Source organism: Pongo pygmaeus, chromosome 20, assembly GCF_028885625.2.
Source record: "Pongo pygmaeus isolate AG05252 chromosome 20, NHGRI_mPonPyg2-v2.0_pri, whole genome shotgun sequence".
In the NCBI taxonomy this organism is placed as follows: domain Eukaryota; kingdom Metazoa; phylum Chordata; class Mammalia; order Primates; family Hominidae; genus Pongo; species Pongo pygmaeus.
In genome coordinates, this window is record NC_072393.2 from 2,920,711 (window position 1) to 2,932,846 (window position 12,136).

The following is a 12,136-nucleotide window of genomic DNA, read 5'->3' on the forward strand; positions in this document are numbered from 1 at the left end:
TCCATCCCTGGCTAACATGGTGAAATCCCGTCTCTACTAAAAACACAAAAAAAGTAGCCGGGTGTGGTGGCGGGCACCTGTAGTCCCAGCTACTTGGGAGGCTGAGGCAGGAGAATGGCGTGAACACGGAGGCGAAGCTTGCAGTGAGCCGAGATTGCGCCACTGCACTCCAGCCTGGGTGACAGAGCGAGACTCCATCTCGGAAAAGAAAAGAAAAAAAAAAGAATTTACCCTTGCCAAGGGGTGTGCCTAGGCGTGTTCAGGTTTCAACAAGGATAAATGTCAGCAGGGGATGATCCCTTGCAACTGGCATTTTTAGAGGCACTTTGGCTGCAGTGGAGATGGGGTGGGACCTGCCAGGAGGCTGGTGTGATCAACCAGCCCTGTACCCTCCACCCCCAGCCCTCTCCTTAGGGACGTGAGACATTTTCCCCGATGTCGGCTGTCCATCTCCACCCTTGTCAGCTCCCCTCAGCTCGGACTCCCTCCCGCCGTGAAGTCCCTCCAGAGTAGAAATGGCCATCTCCCATTTGCTGGGTGGGCAGCAACAGGTTCCCCTGGCCCAAGTCCCAGAGGAGCCAGGGGCTAAGGCCAAGATGGGAAAACTGGGGGCAATCCCCTTTCCTTCTGGCTTCCCCAGGGCTGGTGCAGCTTGGGTGAGGCGGTGGGGGGTGGGGGGGCTTCTGGCTGTTCCCTAGAGGATGGAGGCTCAGCTAGGGGGGAGTCAGTGTTCTCTCTGAGTATACCAGCCGGGCACGGGGGCTCATGCCTGTAATCCCAGCACTTTGGGAGGCTGAGGCGGGAGGATTGCTTGAGCCCAGGAGTTTGAGACCTGGGTAACATGGTGAAACCTCATTTCTAAAAAAAAAAAAATTATATATATATATATATATATATGTATATGAAAAATTAGGCGAGTATGGTGGTGCATGCCCACTGTCCCAGCTCAGGAGGCTGAGGCTGAGGTGGGAGGATCACTTTAGCTCAGGGAAGTTGAGGCTGCAGCGAGCTGTGATCCCACCACTGCACTCTAGCCTGGGCAACAGAGTGAGACCCTGTCTCAAAAAAAAAAAAAAAAACCCAAAACCGAAAAGAAGTGTACCTGTGTGGGCACTGGGGCCTCCTCTTTCTCTAAGGGAAAAGAATGTCCTTTAGGTCTTCAGATCTCGGGTGCACAAATCAGCTCTGCCACTGACTCACTTATTTTATTATTAAAAAAAAAATTTTTTTTAGGAGATGGGGTCTTGCTATGTTGCTCAGGTTGTCCTTGCACTCCTGGCCTCAGGCAATCCTCCCACCTCAGCCTCCCCACTTACTAGCTTAGGGACCCCCTAGCCTTTTTAAGCCCCCTTAACCGCCTGTCTGAACATCAACCACCTGGGCCATGCTGTGTGACCTGAAGTCTTCAGCTCACCCTCTCTGGGCTATGCATCAAAGCAGGGTAGGCCAAATGCAGAAGCATAACCCACCAACTCTTTTTTTGACACAGCGTCTTGATCTGTCGCCCAGGCTGGAGTGCAGAGGCGTGATCTCAGCTCACTGCAACCTCTGCCTCCCGGGTTCAAGCAATTCTTGCGTCTCAGCTTCCCAAGTAGCTGGAATTACAGGTACACGCCACCATGCCCGGCTACTTTTTGTATTTTTTTTTTTGAGATGGAGTTTCGCTCTTGTTGCCCAGGCTGGAGTGCCATGGTGCGATCTCAGCTCACTGCAACCTCCTTGAGTTCAAGTGATTCTTCTGCCTCAGCCTCCCAAGTAGCTGGGATCACAGTCGCCCGCCACCACGCCCAGCTTTTTTGTATTTTTAGTAGAGACAGGGTTTCACCATGTTGGCCAGGCTGGTCTCGAACTCCTGGCCTCAAGTGATCCGCCTGCCTCGGCCTCCCAAAGTGTTGGGATGACAGGCGTGAGCCACCGCACCCGGCCACAGCTAGGAACTCTTGATGTTCTAGGAGGGTGTCTCACATTGGAAGGAACCCCGTCCTCCCCCGGGGGCAGCCACAACACAGAGGCAGGGACACATCACCGAACCTTCTCACATCTTTATTTGAAAGGCACAGCTAAGCCCACCCTTGATACAGCATTTTCCACTTCTCTCTGTAGAGATCAAACGACTGAACACAAGATAAGCTGACTATATACAGACACAGGTGTGGGTGTTGCTTTTTTTTTAAAAAACATTTTTGTCTTTTTTTTTTTTTTTAATATCCCCTTTCTTAAAAGACAAGCTAGTATACTGGAAAAAGAAAAAAATAATAATAAAATAAAAACCAAGACAACTTTAGTACCCTCATCTTTATTTGGGAAGGGGAGGGGGAATCCTGGGTCGCCCACCCTCACCCTGCTCCTCCCAGCTCAGCTAAGCTCGTCCCTCGTGCCCCGCCTTTAGTGGGCGATGGGAGAGGACCCGGTGGGCGTGGAGGCGTCTGGAACTAGCAGAGGTGGTGAGTGGGGCAGGTGGAGGTGGCAGCATACCTCCTGGGACCCGGGGTCGGGGGAGACTCGGGGTGCCCAGGGCGGGAAAGGGGCAGCTAGCATTGCGTGCATGCAGTACCAGGGTGAGAGAGCTGTGGCGTGTGTCCCGAGGGGCCCAGGCAGACTGTCAGTTACACGTGTTCAAAATGGGGGAAGGGCCAGGGGCGCTGCGCTTCTCGAGGTCTTGCTCCCTCGGGACCTGGTCTCCCATTTGACCCTCCAGGCCTTAGCTTGCCTCACGTGTCAGGGCAGGCATCCACCTATCCAGGCTGCGGGGGAGGAGGGAGGCCGGGACTGGGGTACGAAGAAAGCTAGAGGTGGCCTGCAAGCTGGGCTGGGGCCCCCGCCGGCGGCCACCATAAATACTATGGGAGTTTAGCCAATCCCGAGCTCCGCTGTGTCTTGTGCTAAACATTCCTTTCTCTCCATGCCTCTGTCTCCCCTCTGTCCCCCCTCCCACCCTCCCCGTCCCGGCCCCCTGCTAATCCGACTTCTCGCCATCATCCTCCTGGTGGGTATCACCATCGTGCCCGTTCTTGTCTTCCTTGGAGAGGTGGGCCTGGGAACCCAGCGCGGACAGCGAGAGGAGGCCGGTGCCTGCACTGACCGCCGGCAGCGAAGGCGGCTGCAGCCCCACGGGCAGTGGGGTCAAGGGCAGGGCCAGGGCCTGCAGCTGGGACAGCTGGTGGGCTTGGAGCTGCTGCTGCAGGGCGGGGGAGGGGAACGTTAGCTGCCTGGGGCCCAGCTGTCCCCCACCCACCCGCCCAGGTCCCCATACGTACTCGGATGATAGAGTTCAGCTCGGGAGCGGTGACCTGCTTGGCCCTCTCGATGGCTCCCAAGACCTGCTGCTGGTGCTAGAAGGGGGTGGGGGGAGAGGAGAGGCGGTGATTCCTCCTGATCCTGGGAGAGGAGTGGGGGACGGCCCTGAGGCCAGGAGGAGCCCCAATACCAAGTGGGCCATCATGTCTGCTCCTCCCAGTGGTTTTCAACCCCATCAGAAAGCGCCCTCCCTCTCTCCAACTGCTTCCTTTCACCAAGCTCGTCTCTTCATCTGGCCAATGGAGACAAATGGAAAAGTGCAGAAAACGATTAAAAGGGTTTTGTGCTAAGTAGTTAGGAAACAGCTTTTGAGTGAGCCTGGGAGAAACCCTGGATCCTGACCTATCCTATGTGCACAGCCACGTGCAAAGACGTGAAACATGTGAATGTTTGTGCAGTACACAACCTGCCCAACTGTACAGGGACGTCTTGATCCTAGGAGCTCCAAGACTGTGCCCTGAGTCTGGCCAAATTGAGCCCTTCTCCTACCATGGCTGGGGAGGGCCCAGTGAATTCTGGCAGGGCCGGCTGGGGAATGGGCCCAGGTTCAGGGCAGTTCCTCCCCCAGCTATCCCCAAACACCTGACTCTGTGGCCAGCAGATGCTAGAATCTACCAATCTCCCTTTTTGCCTTGGCTACCAGGAAGCCTCTGTTCTGAAGGGCTCCAAGTGCCCTTTTCTCTAGGGCTTTCATTGGGTCCTTCTAAGACTTGTCCCTGGGCAAAGCAGGGCACCCAAAGGATCCTGAGATACCCACAGGGATTGAAGAGGAAATTACAAACTTTTGACAGTAAACTTGGCAGGGACAGGAGATGGGCCTTACATGGCCCTGGGGAGGGGCGGCATCGCATCCTGAGCCTCAGAACCCAAGAAAGGAGAAGAGGAGCTGGGCGTCAGGTTCCTCTGGGTGTGTGTGCGCATGTGGTAATGTGCGCTCAGGATCACGTGTGCCCACGTGTAGCTGCACATTCCTACATGCGTGTCCCTGTGCTGTCTGCACACACGTGTATCCGTGTGTGTCTGCATCTGTGTATCTCCCGTGTGTTGATGTGCCCGTGCCTATCTGTGTGGCTGTGTCCATGTGTGACCACCCTGTGCTACCCTTTCCCCCGCAACCCCCCAACACACCCTCTAGTCCTTGGTCCTGTGCAGCCCGCAGGGCCTGGAAAATGTCTCAAGAGAGTGAAAGGAGGAAGAGAGATGAGAAAAAAACATTCCCGGTGCAGTTTTGGCCCATCTGACATTTCTGCCTGTGACATGACTCACTCCAGCTGGGAATTCCAGAGCAGGGTGAGGCCCACCCCCCACACACCTGCACCCCTGGAGTGTCTCTGGCCCGGGGATTCTTCTGCACAGTTCAGCTCTGGTGTCCAGAGCCAGGGAGGTCCAGAGAGGAGAGGCGTGTGCCCTGGGGCGCCCAGCACACCACCCAAGATGGCTGCAGCGGACAGGGGCTGGGCAAGTGCAGGGCCCCCCCACAACCCCTCCCCAAGGCCCTGGCTCTTACCTCTTGGGAGAGGTAGGGCAGGACCTGGGCACAAATCCCGTTCAGCCTTTTGACGATCTCCGCCTGGAACACACAGATGAAGCTGGCTTCAGTCCTGGGTGGGTGGCAGGTACAGGCTAGCCCCAGGAGGCCCGCGTGGGGCCCGGCCCAGCCCTGCCACTTGCGGCTTCTCTCTAAGAGGGGCTAGGTCTGGTCAGGGTGGGACGAGCAAAGCCGTGTTCGGGCCGAGGGCAGCCAGTCAGTGGCAAAGGTGGGGCTGGAGGCTGGCTGTTGCCTGCAGCTTAGAGTGCAGTAAGTGCAGGATGAGTGAGGCCAGACTGCACATTCCTCGGTTGCATTCCTCGGGGCTCGGCCACTCAGGCCCCTGGCAGGTAGTAAGCGCTTGTGGGAATGTACGGAGGGCTGGGGGCCGTAGGTTGTGGGGAAAGTCTCTGCTCCTCCTTACCACCGGGAGAAACACTCCCAGGGAGGACTGAAAAAGAGGCGGCGGGAGGAGAGCGGGAGCTTGGGGAGGGCTTAGGAGGTAACAGGATAACCGGGCTGGCTTGGTGCCCAGCCGAGGGCCGGCCGCTACCTGCCTGGGGGTGCCCAAGGGGGGGCTGGAAGTGGGGGGAGGAGGGGGAGGAGGGGGAGGGAGGAGGAGGAGGAGGAGATGGGCGTACCTGTTTGTGCATCTCGATGTTCAAGCCATAGGACATCTCGTAGTACTGTATGGGGGAGAGAGAGAGGGAGCGGGAGATGGGGGTGGGAAAGGATGGGGGGACACGGAGACAAAGAGATAGGGGAGTGGCAGAGACAGACAAAGGGGGGAGACAGCAAGAGACAGCTGAGGGCAGGAAAGAAAGGAGAGGCAGGTGGGAGGGAAAGAGCAGGAGGGAGAGACACCCACACCCAGCGTCCCAGCCAGCCCTGGAGAGGGGCAGGGGGCCCGCTGGGGCTGCGGATGGAGACTGGGGGCACTTTAGGTCCCTAGCCCTGGCCTGGCTCCTCCCCCACTCCGTGTGCACTGTGAGAACACGCATTCCAGGGCTCCTAATCTTGTATCTTTCTATGTCTTGTCTGCGGGTGGGCCCAGACTCCAGGGAAGTTTGCCTGCCTGGGTATAAACAGTGAGGGGTAAACAAAGCCTGCTGGCTCTGGGGCCAGCAGCTACCCCCACCCCAAGCCCCAGATCTCACCCTGCCTCTCCCCTGCTCTAAACCCTCCCATGGCTCCCTGTCACCCCTTGGGGAGAAAACCAAGTTCATTCCCAGGCCTTCATGTAGTTTCTCCGTCTCTGTCTGGTGAACTCCTACTCATCCTGCAAGACCCCAGCTGTGTGCCCCATTTCTCCATATAGTCTTCCTCAGGCAGGTCCTAGATCCCTCTCTCTGACCCCAGCCCTATTCTTCTGGCTGGGAGGGTCAGGGTCTGGCTCTGCCTCCCCCACAGTCTGGGAGATTTGGATTCTGGGCTGAGACCCCAGCATCGCTGCTAGAGGGCCAGGCCAAGGGTGGGTAAGGGAGGGGATTTTTGATGCGGAAATTGCCACCTGGCGGTTACAAAACTGAGCAAGTGATTCTGGCAGCAGCAATGCAGTGTCACACCTCAGCCCCCCAAAATGGGTAGGGCTCAGACCCCCTCCCACAGGCTTCCTCTTTGAGCTTGGGCCCAAAGGGGTTAAGCGTGTGGACGCTGGGACCTTGGCGGTGGGGAGGGACTCGGCTGCTCCCCCACGTCAGTTCCTGGCTGTTGGCTTTCACAGCCGGTGAGCCTCCTCCTCCTCCCTCCTCCGCTGCCAAGGACAGCCGGGGGACCTGGCAGGGCTGGTCTGCAACCCGGCGGTTTGGCACCTCGGCCACTGCCTCGGCCAGCTGCCAGGCTAGCGAGGCAGGCTCAGCCCAGCAGGGGCCGGCTGAATGGAGAACAGGCCCCGAGTCCTTGTGCTTCCCAGGGGAGGTGGCCAGGGTTTAGGGAGCAGCTTCCCGCAGTGGAGGGGATGTGGGGGGCCCTGTCGCCCGCCCCCAACACTGGACCTAGGGGCAGAGTGACTTTACCATCACATAGTGACGCTGCATCTCCGACTTCTCACTGGCCAACTTGTCACATTCGAGCTTGAGGCTGAGGAGGCACAGGGGGGAGACGGGGTGGTTAGTGGTGGCTGGGCGGGAGCCCCCCACCCTCTGTTATCCAGGGGAGGAAACTGAGGCTCCAAGACCCCAAGTCCCCTGTAAGGGAAGATCAGCCAATTCTCAGAGGGTCAAGCAACAATTTTTTTTTTTAATTGAGACGGGGGTCTCCCTACGTTGCCAAGGCTGGTCTCAAAAACTGGGCTCAAGCAATCCTCCTGCCTCGGCCTCCCAAAGTGCTTGGGATTACAGATGTGAGCCACCCACTGTGCCTGGCCAATGAAACCATAAACTTTGATAGGGGCTGAGGACATTGAACTGAGGGGCAGGGAAGTTGGTAAGAGTTGAGCTCTCTGTGATGCTGGGTGGAGGGAGAGCGTCAGGGCCCCTGACTGTAAGAAGGGGGTGATGAAACCACCCTTGCAGATCTGGTTGGGGGGAATAAGCAACATTATAGGAACAACAGAAGTTAGAGGGCGCACAGTAATGCTGGCTCAGAGAGTTTCACGAGCCTTTACCTCTCACGATCCGGACGAGGCCCGCAATGTCATTGTCATGCTCCTTTTACAGATGACAAAGTGGACACCCAGACAGGGTGAGGAACTGGCTCAAGGTCACACAGCCAAGCAGCAGCCCAAGCTCTCAACCACAGGGGAAAATTTTCCAGACCCAAATAGAACGTACAAAGAGGCTGAGAGGGTCTGGGGCTGCAAGGCGGCTCCCGGCTGGACTTCCCAAGGGGACCCTAGCTTCATGGGGGGCCTGGGCTTCCCAGGCAGACCCCTCAGCTTCCTCTTAGTCCTTCCTAACAGGCTTTTTTCTTTAGCTGGGACAAATCACACCATTTCTCCCATTCCACCCGGCCAGTCCGGGTGGCTAACACCAGAGCTTCCTACAGGCCCTCCCGGGAAGGATGAGCTGTGGGGCGTTTCTCAAAGCCCCCATGAGGGCGTCGTGGCCGGAGGGAAGACAGCAGGAAGGAGGGCCTCCCAGTCCAGGAAAAGAACTGGTGATGGTGGTGGGGGAGGTGTCCTTTAACCTACTTAAATCCAACCCAGCACAGGGGCCCTGCGGACCTGGCTGTGGCTTACCTGCTTCTGCCATCCCCACCCCCTCTCGGACTGGGTTCAAAGCTCAGCCCTGCGTCTTCCCTGCTGTGTGACTCTAGGCAAACTCCACTACCTCTCTCGGCTTCATTTCCTCCTCTGTGAGGTACCGCTAACCTCGCAGGGTGGGCTGGAGAAGAGTCAATGAATTCAGACAAGAGAAGTTCTAGAACAGTACTTGGCATACAGTAAGCATCCCATAAATATACGTGGACCTTAGGATACCCCAGGAACCTGGCATTTTGCTCCACCGGAGAAGAGTGTGCCGGGTTAGGGATGCTTTGGCCGCCACCAATTTTTCTCTAGTTTTCTTTTAAAACGTGCATTTGTTGCTACCATTAAAAAAAAAACAAAAACAAAAAAAACCAGGGCTGAGTGCAGTGGCTCACGCCTGTAATCCCACCATTTTGGGAGGCCAAGGCGGGTGGATCTCTTGAGGTCAGGAGTTTGAGACCAGCCTGGCCAACATAACGAAAGCCCGTCTCTACTGAAAATACAAAAATTAGCCGGGTGTGGTAGTACACGCCTGTAATCCCAGCTACTTGGGAGGCTGAAACAGGAGAATCGCTTGAATCCCGAAGGTGGAGGTTGCAGTGAGCCGAGATCGCGACACTGCACTCCAGCCTGGCGACAGAGCAAGACTCCGTCTCAAAAAAATAGAATAAAATAAAAAATAAGTTTCACTCCAAACCCTGGATTTCTGGCCTTTCTTGAAAAATAGGATGATCTGGCCACCCAGGGGCTGTTATGCCTCAAACATCCGGTGTGTGCCTCTGATATGGTAGGGTCCCTCGTTGGATAGCAGGAAGCCCAGGCCCAGCAGATGGAGACCCTAAAGCTCAGAGAGGGCTTCTGGCTTAGCAGAGGTCACACAGCACTATGACCGCCATCTGATCCCTTCCCTGTGGAATCAGGTCAGCCCCGGGGCTCACCAGGTGCTCTTCAACCCTTCATATCGAGGAACCCGCACAAAAGCTTCTGGGGCCTGCATGGAAAGCCGACTCCAGCGCCTTCGACTGTCAGTGTCTCAGTTTGCCCATCTTGAGAATGGGTACGACAGTCGGACAACAGGAAGGATGAAGCACGAGGAGGCACGAACAGTCTTTAGCACACAGGGAGTACCCAAAAAGGTTGGATATTTGCAACAGCAACAACAAAATCGAGATTCCCCTTTCTACTTGGAGGAAATCCAGGATCCTTCCAGTAACTCTTCTGGGGTGGGCACACTTCAGTTTAGAGAGGGCCCCAAGGCCAAACGGGGCTTTGAGCATAGCCTGACTTCCTCCGGATTCCCAGGCCCGGCGTGCCCCTCCAGAGCAGGGCAGGCGAGAATCTATATCCTTAAACCAGGAGACAGACCTGGTGCAAACCTCAGCCTTGCCACTTCCTCAATGCTACGTACACCCCCGAGAAAATAACATCTCTGGGCTTAAGTTTCTTTCTTTCTTTTTTTTTTTGAGACAGAATCTCCCTGTTACCCAGGCTAGAGAGCAGTGGCTCCATCTCTGCTCACTGCAACCTATGCCTCACGGGTTCAAGCAAGTTTCCCGCCTCAGCCACCCGAGTAGCTGGGATTACAGGCGCCCGCCACCACACCCGGCTAATTATGTATTTTTAGTAGAGACGGGGTTTCACCATGTTGGCCAGGCTGGTCTCGAACTCCTGACCTCAAGTGATCCACCCTCCTCGGCCTCCCAAAGTGCTGGGATTACAGGCATGAGCCACCACGCCTGGCCTGGGCTTAAGTTTCTTTAGGTGTAAGAGGACTAAATAGTTCCTTCCCCTTAGATACCGCAGCGTGGCAAGCTCTTCAGAAACGCCAGGAGATTTCTGAAAGAAGAAGAACCTTGGAGAATCTGACGGATGCTGGGAACCCTTTCTCCAAAACTGGGCAAAGAGAGAGATGACCAGGCTGCAAAATGTTTCTGTTTTGGGGATTGAGGGACTACAAGTCCGTACCGTAACTCCAATTGCTGGAAGGTCTTTTATCCAATGGGAGACTTGGGGGTATTGGGGAGGAGGGAGGGGCTCTGAAGCCACACAGCTGAGTCTGGGCAAATTATTTAACTATTTTTGTGCCTCGGTTTTCTCCTCTACAAAATGGGGCTGTTTAAAAGAAATGAATTCAGTATTTGTCAAGTGATTAGGTCAGAGTCTAGCATATATTATTTCCCCAATCTCCAGGCCTCAGCCTTGCCATCTGCGCAGAAGAAATGGGGGGACTCACATTCTCGGGATGCAGGGACCCCCAGTCCCCCAGCTCACCTGTGATACTGAGCTTGCAGTAGCTGAAATTCGTCTTTGATGCGGTCGCAGGAGTCCGAGGTGGTGAATTTGAGTTGCTGGGGTAGGTGCGAGGAGCCCTGTAGGGAGGGGGCGGCCCGGGTCAGGCCCAGGCGTGGGCCGGACCCCCCTCAAGGGCGGGCCAGGAGGGAGCGGCCGCGCAGCTGCGGCGCCCCCCCTCCTGCCCCACTTCCTGGGCCCGTGTTTACGGCCCCTGGCGCGGCCCCCACCCGCGCTTCCTGCCCCCCGCCTCTCCCGAGGGAAGCCGAGGGGGTGGGTGCGCCCGGAGCCGCCCGGTCCCCCGCCACCCCCAGTCAGTGGGGGTGCGTTTTAAGGCCCGCCCTAGATGGGGGGGCAGGGTGCGCCCTCTACCGCCCATCCAAAGCGCCGGGAGGGAGTGCACATCCGAGGGGGGTGAAAACGCGCCCTAGGGAACCCCCTCCCCAAGTTGGGAGGCAGCGATTCCTCCCTGCAAAGTCCCCTTGGGGGAGGGGTCTCTCTCTCGGTGCCCGAAATCTTCCGGGGGGGCCCACCCCAGATTCCCAGCGCCCTTCCTCGGGGACACGCTCTTCCGGGAGGGGTGCGCCTCGGATCGCACCCCCCCACCACAGGCCCCCAAAGGATCCCCGGGCTAGAGGTGCCTGGCGGGGCTTCCGGAGCGCCCCAGGCCCGAGGCCAAGGCCGTCCGAGGCCCTGACTGTCCCGGCGGGTTGGGGGGGCGCCAAGCCGGGAGCTGGGGCGGGGGGGCTCGGGGCCCGGAAGCTGGGGTGGATCGGGAACTGGGGGGGTGTCCGGGGGCCGGTGGCAGGAGGGGAGGGGGGTCGCGCCGGGCTGGGAGCTGGAGAGGGAAGACAGGGCCGGGGAGTTGGGGGGGGCCCCGGGCCGGAGGCACCGGGCCTGGGGGTTGCGGGGCGCGGGGCCGGGAGCCGGGGGTCGGGGGCGTAGGGCCGGGATCCGGGGTGGGGGCGCCGGCCGGACCGGCCCCGCTTACCGAATGCCTGCTTTGTGGAAACATCATGTCAATCGCGGCGGGGGGCGCGGGCTGCGCCCCGGCTGTGCGCCCCGGCTCGGGCTGCTGGGGGCGCCGGGCGGCCGCGCCTTTGTCCCGGCGCCGATCGGCAGCTCCCGGGGCCGCCGCCGCCTCCCGCGCCCGGCCTCGCCCGCTTCCTGCGCCCCCTCCCCGCGCGCCCGGCCCCGGCGCGCCCCGGGTCCCGCTTCCTGCGCGCCCGGCGCCCCTCCCCGCCCCTCCCCGCCGCCCGCCTCCCCGCTCCCCGGCCCCACCGCTATTGTCTAATGGCGGCGACGCCGGCAGTGGCCGCGGCTCGGCTGCTGCGGAGGCTCCGGCTCCACCTGCCGCCGCCGCCCGTGCCCCGTGCGCGCCGCCGAAGGGGGGGACGCGCGCGCCCGGGGAGGCCTGCGGATCCCCACCCCGGCCCGCCTCCCCGGGGCCCGCCCGCCGCGGTGACCTTGGGCCCGGCCCGCCTCCGTCCCGGGCCGCGGCCCCCGCCACCCCCTCCGACCCGGCGGCCGGCTGGGCCTCGGTTTCCCCATCTGTCAAAGAAAAGGGACCCGGCTGCCCGCGTCGAAGCCGCCGGCCCTGCCGTGGCACGACCTGGACGCGTGCCACGGACGTGCTCTGTGACCTTGGCTCTGGCTGGGCGGTGGTTCTTGCTGAGCCTCAGTTTCCTTTTCTGCAGAAAGGCAGCGGTAATGCCGCCTTCCTCAGGGAAGCCATTCTTGTGACACATTTATAGAACGCCTACTGTGTGCCAGGCCCCGCTGCTCCAGGGCCCTGGGGTGGGGTGCGGGGGACGGGGGTGGGTCCCTGCCCTGGT

General features: G+C 59.1%; 1 protein-coding gene across 1 annotated transcript; it reads right to left on the reverse strand.

The window, feature by feature from the left end:
* Positions 1-2,027: 2,027 nt before the first annotated feature.
* Positions 2,028-11,615, reverse strand: TLE5 (TLE family member 5, transcriptional modulator). Its single transcript, XM_054463029.2, has 7 exons — positions 11,293-11,615; positions 10,284-10,381; positions 6,841-6,904; positions 5,467-5,511; positions 4,805-4,867; positions 3,258-3,332; positions 2,028-3,178 (listed from the first exon to the last, which is right to left on the reverse strand). Exons 1-7 carry the CDS (start codon positions 11,317-11,319, stop codon positions 2,957-2,959), a joined length of 594 nt encoding a protein of 197 aa, XP_054319004.1. The 5' UTR covers positions 11,320-11,615; the 3' UTR covers positions 2,028-2,956.
* Between the last annotated feature and the right edge of the window lie 521 nt (positions 11,616-12,136).